This window comes from Pyrus communis, chromosome 13, assembly GCF_041283825.1.
Source record: "Pyrus communis isolate YQ-2024b chromosome 13, ASM4128382v1, whole genome shotgun sequence".
In the NCBI taxonomy this organism is placed as follows: Eukaryota; Viridiplantae; Streptophyta; class Magnoliopsida; order Rosales; family Rosaceae; genus Pyrus; species Pyrus communis.
This window is the reverse complement of record NC_142577.1, coordinates 26,065,118-26,086,752: the sequence shown is the minus strand read 5'-3', so window position 1 is coordinate 26,086,752 and position 21,635 is coordinate 26,065,118. Positions and strand designations below refer to the sequence as shown.

At 36.9% G+C, this 21,635-nt stretch overlaps 2 protein-coding genes across 2 annotated transcripts; both read right to left on the bottom strand.

Moving 5' to 3' along the window:
• Positions 1–1,031: 1,031 nt before the first annotated feature.
• Positions 1,032–6,463, bottom strand: LOC137736917 (putative carotenoid cleavage dioxygenase 4, chloroplastic). The gene is made up of 2 exons (XM_068476237.2): positions 5,221–6,463; positions 1,032–2,244 (listed from the first exon to the last, which is right to left on the bottom strand). The coding sequence occupies exons 1-2, from the start codon at positions 5,891–5,893 to the stop codon at positions 1,145–1,147; spliced, it is 1,773 nt and encodes a 590-aa protein (XP_068332338.2). The 5' UTR covers positions 5,894–6,463; the 3' UTR covers positions 1,032–1,144.
• A 6,858-nt stretch (positions 6,464–13,321) lies between these two features.
• Positions 13,322–16,775, bottom strand: LOC137737220 (spermidine synthase 1). Its single transcript, XM_068476643.2, has 9 exons — positions 16,320–16,775; positions 15,584–15,660; positions 15,355–15,477; positions 15,061–15,165; positions 14,710–14,782; positions 14,540–14,611; positions 14,251–14,446; positions 13,708–13,819; positions 13,322–13,613 (listed from the first exon to the last, which is right to left on the bottom strand). Exons 1-9 carry the CDS (start codon positions 16,501–16,503, stop codon positions 13,548–13,550), a joined length of 1,008 nt encoding a protein of 335 aa, XP_068332744.2. The 5' UTR covers positions 16,504–16,775; the 3' UTR covers positions 13,322–13,547.
• Positions 16,776–21,635: the final 4,860 nt, after the last annotated feature.

Below are 21,635 nucleotides of genomic sequence, written 5' to 3'. Positions count from 1 at the left end.
CGTGTAATTACTAAATTGTTCATAGTTTTTATTTATGTTCAGTTTTGTCTAGAAAGTTAGAATGATAATTTTACGAAGTTTTGGTTAAGAATCAGAATTCTATTAATATGTATAGATTATTGTTTTATTCAGCTGTATGATTGAAAACTGAAAAGAACAAAATCAAACGGTCCTTTAATCATCAGAAAATACTCTGCGTATTTTCGATTGTGACTGGGATGAACGTGCAAGTGAAGGCAGTGGACATGGAAGCAACCTTGTGATGAAGAATTATGAGAAGCTGGAAGCCTCCACTATTCGTTACAACAGATATTGGTATTGTTGCTCAATGTTGGAACCATATTGGACTATAAACTTATCTCATTCGGGTTTTGAGTTTAGTGGAAACTGAGAATGGTTAGAGTTAATAGGTGAATAAACCTCTTTCCTTTAAAGTAGGACATTAAGGGTTAAACATGTTGGTGAGTGGATATCCCACGTTGGAGCACTATAGACGTGTGTTTTGAACAAACCGTTTTCCTTGATAGGAGGAAATAGTTATGGTTGCACATTTATAAAAGTATAAGTCCCTGCTCAAGAGGAACATGTTTGTATATCAGAAAATCTAGCCCTATTCTAGAAAGAACATAAGGTCCTCCTTGAGTAGAATATTTCCTTTTCATTTCCCAGCGATCAATGGCTTCACAAAGTCTGAACTCAAATCACAGTACTTGATGCATGTTCGTAATCTATGTTTGCAGCTGTATTAAATTCCAACACTCAATGCTTAGATCAATTAGCTTGTTCTGCTTTGGGGAATTAGTATGGTGAAGTGCGATCACCTACACGATTTATTTATGCGATATAGAATTCAATATAATTTCGATATTATCTTTAACTTAATCATCAGTCCAACAAAATGTGGTTTGTACACACCAGATAGGCCCAATAAACCATCTAATTGTAGATTATTGTCGTACTTCTCCGATACATGTTTATAAACACCAATTAATGGTAAATTTTTTTATTTTTTTATATTTGAGCAAAATTAATTGTATTTTAAACTTTTATTTTTTATTGGAAGCTTTATTGTAAAATATAAATATGTGCAATATATTTTTGTTTGTGTAACGTTTGCTATGTTGCTTCATGGGGACATATGAAACTACAACTTGTTGAGATCACTTTCCCTCACAAAGAGTCCGTGGAAGCCATAAGGCACCCGCCGGGGCATCCTCACAGCAGCCACAATGTCAAGCTGAGGAGACTTTGCATCCATCACCAAGAACCTCGATTCCCCAGCCTTCTCATCGTGAACATACGACACCAAAAACCCGTCGTCCTCGTCCGCCTCAGGATTCTCGGGCTCTCTGGCTACGAAAAACGGCTCGCCCCCGTAGCACCCCGGCCCAAACATCCTGCTGGCCACAATACACTCCTTGTGCTCCGCATTGGACACATCCAATTTTACAACTCCTGATATCTTAGGCATGGGATCACCCACAGCTACATACACATACTTATTCTTCCTCCCCAGGTAAGCCGGATTGATCACGGCGAAATCCAGATTTCTGGTCGAAATCGGCTGCCTCGTCACAATCCCCGTTTTGAGATCAATCCGAACCTTCTCAACCAAGGAATGAACAAGATCCATCCTCTCCATTGTGTGCTCTGCTGACAAAACGTTTGGTGCCACCATCACAATAGCATCGTCCTCATCCCATGCATTGGTGGCGTGTACGCTGTTGAAACCCGGCACCTCAAACCACCTCATCTCCGACTCGTCCTTTGCGTACCGCGGAATCACTCCAATTCTCGGCACTTTCGAGGGGTCCAAACCAACGGGGGAGGCTCGTTTAGTGATCATGTCAATAAGGTTCAACCCAATTTGTATGTCAGCAAATATGGCATGTTTTTTGGTGATTGCGAAGTCATGGAGGAACGTTGGAGTGACCATGGAGAATATCGGAACGTCCGGCTGCTTCACGCCATTCGAATCAAAGTGGAAGTAGGTTAGAAACGGCCGTATAAAGCCATAGCGGAAGGCGAAGGCCTCCCCCGTGTCAGGGTCTATCTTGGGATGAGCTGTCATGTTCATGGAGAGCTTGCCATCGAAATCATGGCGTCCCAGAGTTTCGATATCTCCGTTGGACGTCAGGCGGATGGAGTAAGGGAGATCGGACTCGCCGAGAGCATAAAGTCGGTCGCCAAAGAAGGCCAAACTTGTGTTTGCAAGACCAATGCCATTTGCAGGATTGTATTGGCCTGTAAACAAAGTAACGGTGAATATTTGAATATTACATCGATCATTTGATAGTAATACTGAATGAAAGATTAAAATAAAAATATAATTAATTTAATTTTGTTATGACAGTTATGTACTTGCTAATGTTGTACTAAGTATCAGAAATTACTCCTTTTTCTTTTGTGCTCATCCTTTAACTTTTGGATGGAATAGACCAAAGAAAAATTGAGGAAGAAAAAGGAGATGTGCAGTAACAAAAAATATCATTACTACAATTATCATGTATTTGTACTATTTATTTGGGCCCACAAATGTATATGGATCCCATTTTTATTAAAGAGATAATAAATAATGATATAAATAGATAGTAAGAACAACAGTTTTGAACAAAAAATAAAGGGTTAATTACAAAAAACTATCTCAACTATTGGTGCCACGACACTTTCATACCTCATCTTTTAAAATTGACAATTTCATACCTCGTCTTAAGAATTTGTACCAATGTCAGACCTCCGTCAATTTTCTATTAAGTTTGACCGTTAAGTTATGAGCTGGTAGGTGTGGGAACCACATCCTTACCCAACTAAATTAAAAAATTAATTAAATACAAATAAATATATTTCAAAAAAAAAAAAAAAAACTAATAAATATAGAAAATCATTTAAAAAATTATTAAGAAAATGTGGGACCCACCCCATCCCCCAACTCCCACCTTTTCCCGTCCCCTACCTTTGTCCCTTCGAAGATCTTCGACCCAAACAGAGGCCCAAGACCTTTCCTCCTCCAACACCCCATCCAAACCCCCACCCATTCCTCTTCTGATCGCTGCCAATCCCAAGACTCTGACCACCGCCGCTCCCCGCCATCTTAAACCACATCCCACCTCTGACGCCAACGTCATCCACATCCTTAGCTATTCCAGCTAGTTCTTGCCGGACCACATCCACCATTGAGTTCTTCGATTCTCGATCCCCTTCGAAAAACCCTACCCTCTACAAGTATTATCGCAACACCATCGTCGCCAAATCTAGGGCCATTAACCTTTCTCGAAAGCTCACCTTCATAGACCCCCGCAAGTCTCTAGTTGACGACATCGGCTCCGTTCAGAGGATTTTTTATTTCCTCGAGGCGTGGGGTTTGATCAATTACATTCATTCCGCGCTCAACAAACCCCTCAAGTGGGAAGACAACAGCAAGGCCGTTGATGCTTCTTCTAACGGAGGCGGTGAATCCCTCGCCTACGGTGCCAAGGAGAGCCCCAAGAAGATGACCTGCAATGGTTGTAAGTCTGTTTGCAGCATTGCCTCAACTATGGAGATTTGAAATTTAGGGTTAAGGTTTGGGGGAATTAGGGTTTTCTGTTTGAAATTGGGGAATTAGGGTTAGGGTTTAGGTTGAAGAAGGGAGGGGGTTCTGAAACAGAAATAAGAACAAAGGTAGGGGACGGGATGAGTGCGAGTGGGGATAGGGACGGAGGAGGGAGACCGCATCCCAAAGAGAGGAGAGAGAGAAAAGAGAGAGAGGGTGGTGAAGGAAGGTTGGGGGGACAAGGAAGGGTTTGGTGGCTGTCGAAAAGAAGAAGAAAAAGGGTTGGTGCGGGTGGAGGAAAAAGAAGGGCGGATCCCTTAGGCCACTTTTTATTTTTTTTAGTTTTTTAATTTTTGAATATTTTATTATTAAAAATATATTTTATTATTTTTTAATCTAATAGGATTAGTGAGTGGGTCCTGTCTTTGGCTACGTCAGGATTTAACAGATAAAACAACAGAAAAACTGACGGAGGTCTAACATTAGCACAAATTCGTAAGATGGGGTATGACATTGTCAATTTTAAAAGATGAGTTATGAAAGTGTCGTAAAACCAATAGCTGAGGTAATTTTTTGTCATTTACCCAAAAATAAAACTATAATAGTTTTTTTTTTTTTCAATAGTCAGGACAATTTATAATAAGAAAAGTGAACAATAATGATTAAATTGAAGAAAAACTATTTTGTTTCTTTATCAATTTAGTAGCCATAAAGCCGACATGTTCTGTAGTCCGGATCGCTAAAGATTATGTTATCCAATTTTTTTAGGCTTAAATGTCAAAATAGTTTCTGTGTTATAGCCATATGGCCAATTTAGTTCCCGTATTTCGATTTTGACTACTTTAATTCTCATGTTTGTCTCTATTAACCAATTAAGGACATTTCATTCAATCTCTTTTAAAAATTTCATATGAGAAATAATTAAACTTTCTCTTTTGAGAAAAATGCAAATCAACAAGAAATAACACATATAAGAAATAAAACTTCTAATCTGAAAAATGATTAAGGTTGTGACATAGAAAAAAGAGGGAGCAATGTTAGGGAGGAGGTCAGAGAGTTGGGAGGAAAATAATTTTTAATTTTATTTAATTTTAAATATTTTAAATCAAATAAATTATAATTTTATAATAATATATATATATTTTATAAAAATTAGATAAAAATGTCTTTAATTAGCGAACGAAAAGAAAGACAATAACTAAATTGGCCAAATTAGAAACACAAAGATTACATTGATCCTTTGATTAAAGGGAACTTTAACGAAAAACTCCCGGTACAGTTCACTTTAACGAAAAACCATATTTTTACACTAAAAAGTCAATCATGATACTATTCAATTTACCATTTATTTTTTCCTTATTGTTAAAACTAAAAGTTTTCAAACCATTTTCATTAATTTCTCTTTAATTTTAAAACATAGAAATCATTTTAACATTTAAGTCAATTTTTTTAAAGGAAAACTAATAAAAATGGTTTGAAAACTTGAGTTTGAATGATAAGGACAAAATAAAGGGTAAAATGAATAATACCAGAATTAATTTTTTAGTGTAAAAATATAATTTTTCGTTAAAGTGAACATTACCATAGATTTTTCCGTTAAAACTTTTTTTTTTTTTAATAAGAAATATGTAGAAGAGAATGCATTGAAATGTTTGCGTTTTAGGTATGGAATGGATTGTGGACCCTACCTGTAAAGACCCGGGCAGCGAAGAGAGCGCCACGTGTGGCGGAAGCGGTGAGGCCGTTGAAGCCAGAGAAGACGTTGGGAAGTATAGGGTGGCCGGCGTCACGCTCAACGGTGTACTTGTAGGTCTTGACGTATCGGCTGCAGAGCACCGCCCGGCCTCCAGAGATCCTAACGGAGTGCAGCATGCCGTCCCCGTCGAACAGGTGGTAGGGCCCACGAGGAAGGTATTGCGGGTTGGGGCCATTGCGAATGTAGGCTCCGTCGAGGCACGGCGGCAGGGAGCCGTGTATGATCTCACACTCCGTCGGCGGGAGCTCCTCAACCGGAGCAAAGTTGTGGGAGAGCACGTGCCTGGGGTCCACTGAGGGTTTCACTGGAGGGTCGATGAAGCTGTTGATGAAATCGTCCAAAGCATTGAAGATCACTGCGGGTAGCGCAGAAACTGTTTGTTTTGCCGCAGTGAAAGTTGAGGCATTGTTTTGAAGAGCATGATCGGCTTTTGCCGCTAGCGGCGGTGGTGGAGTGGTTCTCGGAGGCTGCTGCGACGGCGGCGGCCTTGAAGCTGGTGGTTGGGAGCTGGGTCTTTCTTCCATTCTGATAGAGGAAATACTGCTGAGCTTGGGGGAAGAGAAGGCAGGAAATGCAGATAGGAAGGAGGAAGAGAAGGCATCCATATTTGGTATGGCCTTGGACGAGATCAGCTGGTTGGAAATTGGAATAAATAAAGGGTTGGGAGCTTGGGATATTTACATGATGTTGGGGGCCAAAGTATTTCTGGCCACAATTCTGCTACATCTGTGCCAGTTCCCAAATCGGTGGTGTGTTATCTTGGGTTTCTCTCTCTTATGTGAATTTTTTTTTTTTTTTTTTTTGTCAAAAGTTGAATATTATTAAATACGAATCGAAATTTTTACATCAGATGCCATAGTATTAAATAATTATTTTGGTTCAAAACCATCCCATGAGTGACCACCCTCCACACGCATGGCATAAGATGCCACAAGATGCGCAGCCTCATTACACGCACGGGGAGTATAAATAAACTCAACAAAACATAATTGTTGCTTAATAAGGTTAATGTCCCATAGAATACCATCCATGATTGCCTCTGGTTGCATGCTCTCATGAATCATGTTGACAAAGACTTTTGAATTAGCTTCCAACTGAACAGACCCGAAGCCCATTTCCACACAAGCAAAGCCAACCTCATTGCTTCCGCTTCCACCATGATGCTCGAAACATATAGTACTTTGCCCACACCTCCAACACCTTTTAAAATGCCCATAAAATCCCTCGCATTCTACCCAAAACCACCCACACCAGTATGATTACACCAGGCTCCATCACAATTAACTTTTATTGTTCCAAAAGGTGGCTTAACCCACCCTTCAGGACTCTCCCCTCTTCCTTTCTGCCCACAGGTTGGTTGTTGCACTACTTCCCCATCACATCCCGCTATCTCCTCCCATTGTTGTTGAAGTAATTGCATCACAACAGTAGGCTCTACCTCAATTTTCTCAAACACCATACTAGTACGACACTTCAATATTCTCCATAGACCACAAACCACCCAACGCATAAGATCACTAACCTCCCCCTCCTCACCATATTCCGCCATCTCCGGCAACCATTGGGCTTCCAAATGGGTATAATCTTGTTCTACACTTTTCTATCTTCATTTTGATCTATTATGGGTCGAATTTGGTTAAGAAACGATTGAGTTACGAAGCTTTTAAATTTGCCCAAACTTATGGCCAAGAGCTCCAGGACACTTAACAAAGTTTTTAATGGAATGACCAAAATAATGGATGATGAACAATCTCAGGGACTATTTCTATTGATTTTCAATCTCAGAGACCAAAATGATGTGTTATGCAAATCTCAGAGACCATTTTGGATATAAAAAGAAGCCTATAAATAAATAGACAAAAATGCCTAATATGCCTAATAATTGATTTATGTATGTTTTGTCACACCCAATAATTGACTAATGATTAACATGCCTAATATGCCTAATAAATTTATTACACATATTAGGCATATTTTAGCTCATTATTCATTTTTATTGGTGAATTTGTTTTGCATGTATTGTTAACTTAATCAAACAGCTTTTTTTTTATGTTGTAGGTAAATTATTTTGCATGGATTCTTATATATATTAGACATAATTTTTTTTTTATATAGTATATATATGTGTTTAAAATAATTTACCCACATTTATATGTAAAATATAATTTTCGTAACATTAACTCTACATTTATTATTTATAAGTATGTTTTTTAACATTCATTTATTTTGTAGGTAACTTATTTTGCATGTAATATTATATATATTAGGCATGTTATATATTTTATAAAAAAATATATATATATATATATATATGTATTTATATATTGGTAAATTAATTAGTACAAAAATATAGTTAAATTTTGTACATATCATAAATGGATGGTGTATTCAATTCAGATTCTAAGGAATTTTAATTCTTTTGATAAATCTCAACAAAAAAAAATCTAGAAATATTTAATCAGGATTTTAAATGATTCTCTGAAATTTAACATGCATTGAATTAGGGTTTTAATATAGTTTATTTAGATTTTTAGAAATCCATGTGTATTCAATTAGAATTTCAAAATGTTGATAACATTCCAGGTGTATTCAATTGGAAATTCATTTTATATAATTTTTAAAAGTTGAGGAATTTGAGGGAATTATAGAGATTTCGTAATGTATTTTAAGCACTCGCAAATCTCACCTCTTCTCTTGAGATTTCAAGAGAATTGAATCAAAAGTTTACATGCAATTTCTCAAAATCTAAATAGAATACACATAATTGTCTTGGTCAACTCTTGAAAGAAGCTACAGTTTTTCACTCTCACAAATAGTGCACCTACTATTTGAATTTTAAAATGTTAAATTGCTTAAAGAAAAAAGCTAGATGGAAATAAGGATTTTACGAGAGAAAAAACAAAGAGGAAAAAAAACTGAAATCGTGCTTATTAAAACTCAACGAATTACATCATTATTGTAGATAATAATATGATTCATTAACATAATTAGTGTATTGTGTCATAAATTGCAAATAATTTGTAATAATACGTTATTTCCTTGCTCACATTTTAACAAATTTGAATTTTGAGTTTTATTTGAATGTTTAAAGATAGATGGGCTTCTATTGAAGAAACAAGAGTTACAAAGATCTATCTCTAGAAGAACCCTTAATTTTATCGTTCTCACCACATGATTAAATAATGTGATGGGAGCGATAGACAGATGAGATAAACATATGAGGATAGTCAATTTCAACTCTCCTATTACAAGACTAAGTAATGTAATGAGAGTGCTAAACATAAGTGATACACACACACACACACACACACACACACATATATATATATAAGGACAACTAGTCTGGTATCTCTCGTTGCTTTACTAAATAACGTGAGATATATACATACACACATATTATGGAATAGATACGTAAAGTATGATTATTGTTTTTATTAATGGCATATTTTGCGTTTATTAACACAGTAGGGATTAAGTAGGCGATTTTCACGTTGAAGTACTATACATGTCATATCTAAACAATTAAGTATGTGTTTCGCATAGAGGAGTTGTTCATGACTTCTCTTATCTCAAGTAAGTAAGCAAACCTTACCGTTACAGGAAAACATAAATCACCGAGATATTACTTTATCTTTACTTCTTATTAGATCACGTTATATGTCATGTGGTTAGAGAAATAAAAAATAGTATACACTCGTGACATGCATATTCTTACCCAGAAGGCATTCTTTAACATATAAATAACGTGGATATAGTTTCAAAGTACACAAGTTATCATGTTACATGGGACCATGGGTTCAGATCAAAGCCAAACGTACAAGCGAAAACAACTGTAGGGGATGTGGTTTGTGTCACATTCATATCAACTTGTGACTAGAGTTGTCAAATCGTTCGGCTTGGTCCATCCTCGTTCATTTCAAGTTCGCTCACATGGGTTTGGGATCGAGTTTCTCTTGAAGTATTAAGGCGTTGATCTAGTCGTCATCGGAGTCACAAAAGGATATCTAAATTGACTCTTTTATGCCGACCAGCTCCAGTCAGCCCACTTAATAAACGAATTGTGCTTGAGCCAATCTTTTAATAAAAAGTGAAAAATGATCTACGTCGAATTCTTTTCTTGAGGATTCTAAGGATCATGTGATCACGATCGTTCATCGTATATCGTGCAATTAATTTTCATTAAGTACTATTTACATTTAATTTTAAAATTTAAAATTTAAAATAATTTCTGACCGCACGATATATGATGAACGGTCGCGATCACAGGATTCCTAGGATCCCCGATCCCCAAAAAAAAGGATCCAACAAGGATCCTTTTCCAACATTAAGACTTGGACCATGTTACTAAACACGCCAAATTCTGCAAAACAAACTGCAGTTAAACATGTTATTAAGCTAAATATCACTGCTATTAAGTCTTACTAACCTTAAAAATGTATTCTTTTAATTGAAAATCAACGAATAATGAATTCTTTTTATAATAAGTCAGGGTCGCGAGCTGTGCTAGGCCCATAACATGCCCAATGGGCCTCTATCCGGGTGACCCATTGAACCTATATCTTAGGTGCGGTCCGTCCACTTCTTACTAATCATGTCGTACCGTTCCCTATTTAAATAGATCGTGCCTGTGCCGGCCGATCCGTTTGACACCTCTAAATTTGTCTAGTATTGGATTAATATATGCACAAATATAAATAGGTTATGAGTTTTTGATAAAATAAGAATAAAAATAAACAAAATTGGAAACACCAAAAATCATGATATAATGCCATTAACTAGACGTTATCGTATATTTGGATGAGAGATACGTAAGACTAACAAAATCAGGCTAAATTAATTGGAAATACATTGTAAAAAAATTAGATTGAGGGATTTGAAATGATTAGATAGAATGCAATAAGAAATGACTGATTGAATCATTTGTAAAATCATTATTTATATCTTTGTATTCGGCTTGCGAGACAAGCGCCTAACATACCTTAATTAGAACCACCTAATATTAGAATCATGGATCTGTCACTGCTTTGCATTCTCTTTTTTGTAACCAATTTTATTTGTATGTATTTCTCACACACTTTTAGTGTCAATATAGTTACTATTTGGGTAAAATATGCTCTATGTTTCTTGCCAACTTCAATTTTAGAAAGGAAAAGCTACCAACCCTATGATGGTGAAAATTTCCTCATTTTGCTTTTCGTATTAATCACCTACCTTGCATTAGAGAGAAAAATTATACAGTTGTTCATATTTGCGTGAAAGACTGTTTTTAGCACAACTTTTGCAAAAGAAGCATGCTAGCTGTTAATCTTTATGAGCTTCATGATAATTATATGTAAACGTGCGACTAATGCTAACACGACCATAATTGAAGAAGTATACCTAAACCAGAAAACGGAGGATGCAAGATCACTATCCCAATGATGCAAGTCTGTCCTTTCGACTTGTGGCTGTCTTTTGCATTGATTGATTCGCGGGGCATGTTTAAAATGAAGAAGACATAACCCGCACTCAAAAGCAATTCAAAACCCTACTCACTCGTCACCACATATATAACACCAATGTCCAATCAGTCAAAATCACCAAATTACCGATTAAATAACATGCGCCACCTCTAGTTATGAATTAATACTCTATCATGCAAGATTCTGGTAATGGAAGACGCTTATGAAAATTATATCATATACATGTCATGATTGACCATTGTCCTTTCTTATATTTGGCCTCACGAAAAGATCGTGTTTGTTGTGTTCATACCGTTTTCGTGTGATATTTGTTAATTTAATTGGTTATGTCATGTCAAACCTATTATCTTAACAAGTTCTTATTAGGTGACTATATAATGGCTCGATTTATTAATGGGTTGTGTCGTTTTGTATCGGGTTAACGGGTCATGCTAGAAATTAACATACCTAATGTCTAGATCTGAAAAACGATATCTTGTCGGATTTTTAATGGGTGACACTACAATGACTCGACTTATTAATAAGTTCTTAATAGGTGACCCGATAATGACTCGAATCGTAAACAAGTTGACTCGAAACATGTTATTTTCGTGTCGGCTTACGTGTCGTGCAAAAATTCACAGGTCTACTTACATTCAAAGTTTAAAATTTGTTCGATGCAGTTGATATTTTCATGGAAATATCAAAAAATCAGAGAAATATATGGAAATGGGGAGCGAAGTCTAAATTCACCTCATATTGGAGGAACTCTTAAGTTTAGGCTAAAACCGACATATATTACCAATATTTCTAACCCATATGTTAAATATCAGAGAAACTCTTATATTTTGTCCAAACTAATGTTTGACAATCTCTAAAGTTTCATTTTAAAGCTCCATCATTTCCATTGAAAATAATCGATGTCGATATTCGATATTTTCACAAATTCACATATTGCTATTTTCACCGATACCGATACTTTAAACACCACTTATATTAACGTCTTTTTACAATGGAAGTGGAGCTGCATTGAGTTTCAGATTCCCACATTAGCACATTGGGCCTCCTTAATCCAGAATGCTATGAAAAATATCTTATTTTGGGCTTATCCAGACCCAGGTACATATATTTATTTCTGGTTAATTAGCCATGCTTCCCTTTTGGACTTAAAAATGCGGAAAGCGGGCAACAAGTTCAATCACAATGCAATCCCATTGAAGTATGTGTTGATAAAACCCAACCCCAATTTGTTGCTAAATTCTCAATATCTCGTAAGGACATTAGAGTGATTGATGTGGAGCCTTGATCAAGTGATGCATGGTGTTTACAATCTGTTCGTTAATATTGTGAGATCACTTTAAGCACGTCTTAAGCTACTCGAATTAGTAGAAAGAAAACAAATAAAAAAAAAACTTTGGGAAGCTAAAATTTGTCTTTTAGCATGCCAAAATCTAGCATTTGACACCACAATATTGGAAATGCTCTAAGCGCACTAATAGTGCTTTTGTTAGAAGCATATTCAAATCCTTAATTAAGATTTCAAGAGCTTCCTACGTAGAGCTTTTGCTTTTAATTATCCAGAAGAGCTTTTAGTCTTAATCCAGCATCCGCTTGTATGACAATGTCAATGTATGGAAGTAGAACCTCACGTAGCAGCAAGTACAGTATCATTGTCAGATACCATCCAAACTCATTGACTTGATGGCCACTGGGTTTAATCAAACCAAGCCTTCTCAATACATTGTCGTTGACTTGCTTAATAAGTTATTTTATATTACATGACAAGTGATTCCCACAAACTCTGTCACTCATATTGTTATTTATTTTTAACATTTGAATTGAAAAATAGTATGCGTCTATGCAGAAATCATTTTCCTTTCATATAAGTACTGAAGTATTCCCTGATTAATTTGTAGCTGGTGAAGGTTGTTGATATGGAAAGCAACCACATCATGTTGAAGCAAAATCTAGGGTTATTTGACATACTGAAACGATCTCTAAACTTGACGTACAAGAATACCCACTTTATTCTACTCACCTCTCTCCCTCTCTTCTGCTTCTCACTCGTCTATGAACCATTGCTCCAAACAACTCTGGTTCAAATCTCAGAATTCGTCCGACAACACCACCTCGATTCCTTCAACTACGAATGGAAAACATCGCTCCACACGGCCACAAGATTGATCGTTGCATTGATACTCTCAGCTTCTCTAATCAGAGGTAGTGAGCGGCAACGGCGTCAAGGACTTGATGATTCACTCGTTTTCTCTGTTTTCGGACTCGGTTTAACAGGGTCTTGCTTGTTTTTTGCATGCTGTGGAGGAAGGAATGGAGTTGTTGCTCATGTTGGGGTTTTCTGCACCGTGAATGTGATGAAGTGGGTTGTCTTCGTGGTTTACTTCAACAACTGCAAAAGGCAGAGCTTGGGGAAGAAAGTTGATGATGAAGTCGTCGGAGACGACGGTTAACGGCATATGATGCTCATGATCCGCCAGACGAAGGACTTGATTTCGGGACCTGTTGAAAAATCACGCATTTGCAGGACAATATGATGTAATGAAGATTAAATGGAGGCAAAAACTAGCTTGCACGTATATAACCATCTCTGTAATTAATCATGCGGAAAGACGATCTTCGAAAACACTGTTCATATCACTACTACAGCTCCAATAATCCCAATCGGGATCGACCCTAGAACAGCAATTCAAATATCAAATTATTCCATGGTTCATTGCTCTGAATTAAACTATTTCAACTACGGGATAAAAAGGCGCTCGGCAACAACAATTCTGCTTGTTGGATGCTACTAAAGTGTTCCTCACTTTGTTTTTGCGTCAATCACCTTCTTCGCAAAAGATGGTAGACAGAAAGCAGCTGTATGAATCTGAAAATGAGAAAGGAAAGAAAGGTTAAATCTGACAGAAATAGGGATATCATGATGATGAGCTCAACGAAAACAAGAAAAAGCAAAATCACACCTCAGAGTTGTAAAATCTCAAGGATCGTTTCGACTCATCAATTGAATTCACGGGGTGCTTAAAATCCACAGCAGGTCCCTCGGTAGAACAAAGCATAAAACCAATCACCCCACTGAAACAGAAACGAAAGCAAAATCAACGGTAAGATAGGAACTTGTTCAATCAGATTAATGATGGACCACCAAACCAACATACAACACAACGCCAAGTTGTGATAATGAAAGAAAACTTGTAACTGACGAGTGACGACCATGCAAGTGATGGAAGCACAGAAGAAAACAACAGATTAAGCTAACTTTGGAAAAAATATGTGGCCTATAAGTCAATTGTTGCACTTTTGAAACCATTAGCTATGATAATTTACGACTAGTAAACTGCAAAATGAAAAGAATCCCGCAATTAAACAAGTTATAAACACAAACGTGGTCATGCAGGCAGGCACATCCTTGTACATCCGTGTATGTGTGTGCATGAGAGAGAGAGAGAGAGAGAGAGAGAGAGAGAGAGAGTGTATGTGTGAAGGAGACTCAGAAAAATGTATACCTTGGATATGTAGGGACTGTAGTCCATGCGTAGTTGACAGAGCCTTTGAATATCTCGCGACAGTTTGCCACAATATCCTCAATGATGTGCATGTGAAGCCATATACTCTCTGCCTGTGTACACACAACTCCTCCCGGACGAAGAGCATTCGCTACTGTCTGGAAAAAGGGCTTCTCAAAAAGTTCTTTTGCAGGACCTGATTGAAAAAAGAAAAAAACATCAAAACCAGTAAACTCACAACTCTCACATTTCTATCGAAAGCAAGATGCATGTAGTTTCTTATTAATACCTATTGGGTCAGAAGAATCCACTATTACTGCATCATAAGTTCCTGCAGGAACAGCCTTCAAAAATGCAACTCCTACAATATTAAGAGAAATCTTATGAGTAAGCCGTTTACAAGAAATGAAACGAAAAGGCAAGAAAAAAAAAAATTAGACAGAAGAAGAACAAGCGTACCATCACCAACATGAAGTGTGACCCGTGGGTCCTCATATCCAATAGCTACCTCAGGGAAAAACTGTTTAGACACCTGGAATGCAGAAGGAAATAAATCTGTTACCATTTCATCGTATAAAAGTCAGAAGTCTTGAGTCCAATTGTGCGTATTGACAGAGGCTATGTCAAATGAGAACCACATGGTAACATGCATGCTCCAGTCAAAGTAAATTCCTTCAAGTAATGAATCTAGGTGTACACGAAAATATTACACAAGCTACTTTGAAAAGTTTTATACATTCAAATTACAAACAGAACAAGCCGAAAGACATCAAACAGAACAAGCCGAAAGACATCATCATCAACACTTACATCAATCACCATCTTATCGATCTCACATATATCAATCTTCTCAACCGAAGAATAACGAGCCACTTCCCTCAGTACCCCACCATCTCCTCCACCAATAACCAAAACCTAAACAATACCAATTTGGAAAGACGATTAATAGACAAAACCAATTTGTAAACATAAACAGGGTTCGTCAAAGTATTAGACTTCAAAAACAATTCACAATGCTAAAACCACTCAAAAGAATTTATTAAAAAACAATTGTCAAAGCACACAGTTCTAGTAAATGGTAGTTCAACAAAAAATAATATTAACCTTCTTTGGATTTGGAATTGAGCAGAGTGGGAGATGAGTAATCATTTCTTGATAGGCACATTCATCCCTTTCTGTTAACTGAATCACCCCATCCAACACAAGAACCTTTCCATATGTCGCTGACTGTAAACAGAAATCGTAGCATCAATTGAGATAATTTTTTTTCTTAAAGATCAAATGATTGAAACGATTAGAAATAGACGTGAATTTATGAGAAGTGTCAATTTACCTGGAAGACCATCACATTCTGATAGTCAGACTTTCCCTGAAACAAAATCTTCTCTACCTTCAAGGAGTGTGCCTCTCCTGCATAATATCATGTATAAATCAATTTCCATAGAGTTGCAGTCTAGTTCTATAATCAGTCTACCAAACAACGGGAAGATACAATAAACAATCAACAAAACACCGAGCAATCCCTGTTTTCATTTGGTAAGCATCCGATTATCAATCTTATGTTTCAAACATCCAGCAACACGCATTATAACTTGAACAAACATTTGATGAGAAATTATTCACCATAGTTAGAGAAAGTGCAAGTATTGGAGCATGTGACCATATAATATCAACATTTCAAACTTGCAAGTGACTCAGAATCGCTAAGCGACATCAAGCAGTATACCCCTGCATTCCAACACTTGATGACATACAAGAAAGCAGAGGAGTGAAATTTATCATATACTCTGTACCCCTGCATCCCAACAATTGTGGTCCATAAAAGCGGCACAATCTATTAGCTTCAATCTAAACTGTTATTCTGTGCAAAAACCCATTTCCAAGATTTCATTAGCAAGCATTAATACCTAACAGGCAAACAAATAACGATTCAGAAAACCCACCAATAATTTCATAACATTTATAGCTATAAATATTAAATAAACTATTTGGAAACTTTCCCACAATTTCTGAGCTTCCAAACACAAGTTATAGCGAGAAAATAAATGGGGATGGAAGAGAAAACCAACCTGGCCACATTGAGCTAATCTCAGAAAACCAGCCGGGAATGACAGCGGAGACAGAATCCGGCTCCTTGCTACCGTCAGTCTCCATGGAGACGGCTGAGGCAGCAGCTGCGGCGCCGTTCTCTTCTTCCTCCCTGGGCCTCTTCACAGGAAAATCAGCGGACCCCACCACGCTCTCGTCCGCCATAGCCAAACGCACCAAAGGAATGAACCAGCGAAAACCTAAAGGAGGCGAGATATGAATGAGTGAGCCGCGAGCGAGCGAGTTTGCTAGCGGTTTAACTTTTAAGGACACTCTGAGAAAACAGACCGCACAGTCTCGGACTCTCGGCGTCGCTCAATTTTATATAAAGCCACAAATTTTAATATATTCTTTAATAATTAATTAGTTATTAAAATGAATTAAAACGTTGTATGGTAAATTAATCTGGTGAAACACACAAAGAGTACGCCTCACCCGGGCCATGTAGTATTATTGTTTCGTTTGTAAATAATATCGTTTGTTTAAAAAAGATAAATTATAATGTTTATTTAATAGTATAATATAAATATATATAATTATTTATTTATTATTTAAGAAATATATATGTTTCTTTATTATTTTAGAAATATATTTATTTATTATCTTAGAAATATTTATAATTATTTATTTATTGTTTTAGAAATATATATAATTATTTATTTATTTAATTATTTGTTTAATGGGAAAGTACAATATAAAATGATAAGGTTCTCAATTAGGGTTTGCTGAATTCGGCTTTTGTTTTTGTTGGAAAAAAAAAAAAGAAACAAATGTTCCCCAAAATATCATATGTCTGACGCCTGATATTTGCGCAATAAACGCCCTTCCTTTGTCGGTATTTTACCAATCTTGCCACTGATTTGCTTATTCTTTTTTTTCTTTTTTTTTGAACTTTTGGTTTCTGTAATTATAAAGTGAAGAAATTATTCGAATTAGATGTGGGCGGTGGCTTTGTGTGGCTGGCTGCTGTGACTTGGGAGTGTTTTTAGTTAATGGGCGACAGGGTACATTAGTTGTGGGGCAGCAAAGTCGAGCGAGATTAAGATAATAGTGCAAACAACAGAGTTGATGTGCCATCGACAAAAAAATAAAACATAACAAACCCTACATATCCTTCGGCTTTCACACCCCATTCCACCATGTCGGCAATTTGCGGACTAACTAAGAACAGATAAGTTGGAGAAATTGATTGGGCGTGTGTGCTGAGTAAAAAGTAGTGTGGTGCATTTCCAGTAAACAAAGTAGGAAAGCAAACCCTACATATCCTTCGGCTTTCACACCCCATTCCACCATGTCTTTTTTTCATTTTTATTTTATTTTATTGAGAAAGCAATTAGCATCAAAATTACAGAGACAATGATGGCTTCAGGCTTCTAGATGGAGAGATCGATCAGCCCCAGAAGGCAATGATGCGTGTGATGTGAACGCATTGTTGGGCCATCACAACTTGCGGGCGATTGCTTTCACTGTTGAGAGAGACAGAGAGAGATCGAGAGGGACAATGAACTTTTGCCAAATAATTAGGTTTTCCTAACTTGATGTTAATAGCAGTGGATGCCGAGCTGGCCTGTCGTCTGTAACATGCATGCACCCATGCACGCATGATTCCCATATCAACTTTGGGTCCGCTTTTTAATTCCTATGAAATCATTTCTCTGACGTCTTTTTGTAGCCCAATATATAGAAGAAGTATCATTGAGAGCTGAGAAACCTGTTGGGCCACATAATGGCCTCTTCGAAATGCAGAGCATGACGCACTTGATGAATGTTAATGGCCCGTTTGGGATCCGCTAAGGCGCATTTCTGCTCGTAAGAGATGTAAGCACTGTCAATTTAGAGGCGTTTGAGATTACTTACGTAGGAAACACTTTTATGACCCAAAAAACAAAATATTTGTTGAAGAGTCTCCCGAGTCTCCTTCCGTTTAGTTGATCTTTTTAATCTTAAAATTTGGTGTTCATGCTGGCTCTTTGCCCCTTGGTTGCACCGAACTAGTGGTCAGTCAAATGTCCCAATGCCGATCACGATAATTTTAAGGTTTGTCATCTGGACAATGTTGGCTATTCCACATTGATGCGGAAAGAAGAAAGAATGAGTTTAAATATGATTACTCCACTCTAACTAATAACAAGACTTCTTGTGATAAAGCTTCACACCTGACGAATTGGGCAGATAATAATTCCCAAGTTTGGGATAATATCGATCTCGTTAGAGTGGGCCATTGGTGGATTTACAGAGGGACCTAGAGGTTCCATGACCCCTCGGAGGCCCTAAATTGTGCTTTAAAATTATCTGGAGACCTCTCGTACTCAAAGACAACGCCCAATGCAGGCTGCAGTGGCGTGGTCTTCAAGTAAATTGCCTTGAGAAGACCGACCAGTGCAGGCTGCAACGGCGGCGTCTTCAAGTAAACTACATTGAGAAGACTGATTTTTACACGCTACATTGGGGCGTGAGACAAGCTTCGTAGGACTATCAAGGGGCTAACCAATTTCTGAAAGTAGAGATGATAGAAAACAAGCGAAATTCATAGAGAAAACGACCTTGTGAAGACGAAAGAAAATTTTTTGTTTTAAGACTTTTGGGCCATAACGCTCGTTTAGGCCAATTGTTTGGTTTTCTTCGGCTTGCTGTATGTTTTTGGGCCTAATCTTTTTCTTAAGCTTTTAGTATGCTGGTTAGTGTGTTGCTTGTTTTCTTGTTTTCAAGGGCCACGTTTTCTTTGTGTAACTTTTTTGGGTCTTTATTTTGTAACTTTTCTTGGTAACTAATGAATTTTACCTTTGTATCATAAAAAAAATAATAAAATAAAATAAAAAACCCAAACCCCTAGCACGTCCCTCCCACCGCATGCCTTGCTCATCTTGATATTATATTCTACCTATAAAAAAAACTTGATATTTATATTCATCTTGTGGGTTATGGTAATGATTTTTTTCAATTAGGGGATTAGCAACCTTGGTAAAAAAAATTACGGAAGAAAGGGTTACATCAAACATTTGTGTATGTATATTTGTTTATTCAATTGACTTTGGTTTTACCGATTGTAATTGTTTTAGTGGAGATAAAATTTTTCGTTATGAATATCATTGAGGGTCTACTTCGTAACAAAGTGAGATATCAATGGTTCCATAAAAAGGACATTTTTTGCCATAATTTTTTTTCTTTATTATTAGGATCCCCAGATTTAAAAACCCTAAATCCGTTAGTGGAGCCCCGACCCGTTGATCTAAAATGCCAACAGACAGTCAAGACACAAAAGATAATACCTGTGTTATCCAATTTTTTATTTTATTTCAGATTCATACCCACATCACTCTCTGGTCTCGCTCTCTTCCCCTCTCTTCCCCTCTCATTGCCGATAATCTGGTTTTCGAATAAAAGAACTTGTTTCATACCACATTACCAGGAAAGAATATATATATATATATATATATATATCCATTCACATGTTGGGAAACTGTAGATAAATTATGATGCTGCTGAGCTATTGGGTTTATATTGTATTATATCATGTGTATGGGATCAAATACGCAATACAATGATATGCATGGTATATAATTTATAGGGTAAATATCAGTTTACTACCTTCAAGTTTTGTGATTTTTAACATTTAGTACTTTTTTTCGTCTCAGAGTCATATCTAAAATGTTAATTTTAGGACAATTTCATACATCCGTTAGTCTAACTATTAAATCAGCCGTTCACTAATGATGTGGCACTAAACAATGATTAGGCGTCACGTGACCACATGAATATTAAAAAGTTAAAAATAATAAAATTTCTGGGCGTTCCCCCCCTCCCTCCCTACACCCATCCTCCCCGCACACCCCACCCATTCCCCTGCTTCTCCTTCCCTTCTCACCTCTGTAGTCCACACGGAACTCTCCCACCCCTCCCTCCGACCCTAACCCTAACCTCAAAATTCAAAACAAAAAAAAGGAGAAAGAAAACAGTAGATTCACCACCAAGATCAAGAACCCAGGTGGAGATTTTAGCAAAGGCAGCTAAATACCTGATCTTTACGGCGATTTGCGGCGGAGCTTTTATGGGTTTCAAGGAAAAGCCTTAAATCTTGGCGTATTTTTGTCGGTTTGCGGCGGAGCTTTTTGGATTTCTTGACAACAGTAAATGGGCTTGCCAACAATAAATATGTGTGGACTGCAAAGGAGAAAGGGGAGGGAGAATAAGGGGAATGGCTGGGTGTACGGGGAGGATGGGTGCAGGGAAGAGAAGGAAGGGAGAAGGAGGGAGGGGGTAGGGAGGGAGAGAGGGGGTGAACGCCCAGATTATTATTATTATTTTTTTTTTGGTTCTGAATTTTGAGGTTAGGGTTAGGGATCGGAGGGAGGGGTGGGAGAGCTCTGTGTGGACTGCAGAGGAGAAGAGGAGAGAATGGAGGGAGAAGGGGGGGAATGAGTGCAGGGAAGAGAAGGGACGCCCAGACTTTTATTTTTAAATTTTTAACATTCACATGGCCTATATTGACATGTGACATCCAGTAATTGTCTACGTAGACGTCACATCATCAGTTAACAGTTAATGTAACAACCAGACTAACTGATGTATGAGACTGTCCTAAAATTAACACTTTAAGTATGACTCTGGAACGAAAAAAACTTCATGTACCAAAAATTAAAAACCACAAAACTTAAGAATAGTAAACTGATATTTATCGTAATATGTACATTCATTTCAAGGTGTGCATAAAATAATATCTCGATCATCTCGTCCACAAAGCGGTGCACTACGACGACAACGTGCACAATGTGTCAATATAAAAATGGATGAGGATCTCGAAATTTTTTTCAAAATGCTCGAAACACATAAAAATACAATATGTATTACTATATAAATAATAAAATATATGTCATTATATAAGTGGTACACCGTAATTATTCAACTGTATTACGTGAAAAAAGTTGGGGATTTCTGGTTTATTTTTCTTGCTTTGTACAATAGGACTTAAATTTAATCCAATACATTGAACAGCGTGCAAGATAATCCATTTCAAACTAGCAATTTCTACACCGGGTAACCCTTAGTACTTTATATACTCACTTGATTCGGCTTAATCAAAAGATGTCATATTTATTTTATTAATACTACAGTTTAATAATATTTCTTTTTACTTGTAAGTGAGAGGTCATATGTTTGATTCTCACCTTAGGCGAATTTAAACCACATTATTGCTAGCCTATTGTGAGACTAAGTTCATTCTCTCTCCTTAGTGTAGATAATATCGTTTATTAAAAAAAAAACCCAAGATAAATTAGTTAACGTGTCTATTGTTTATT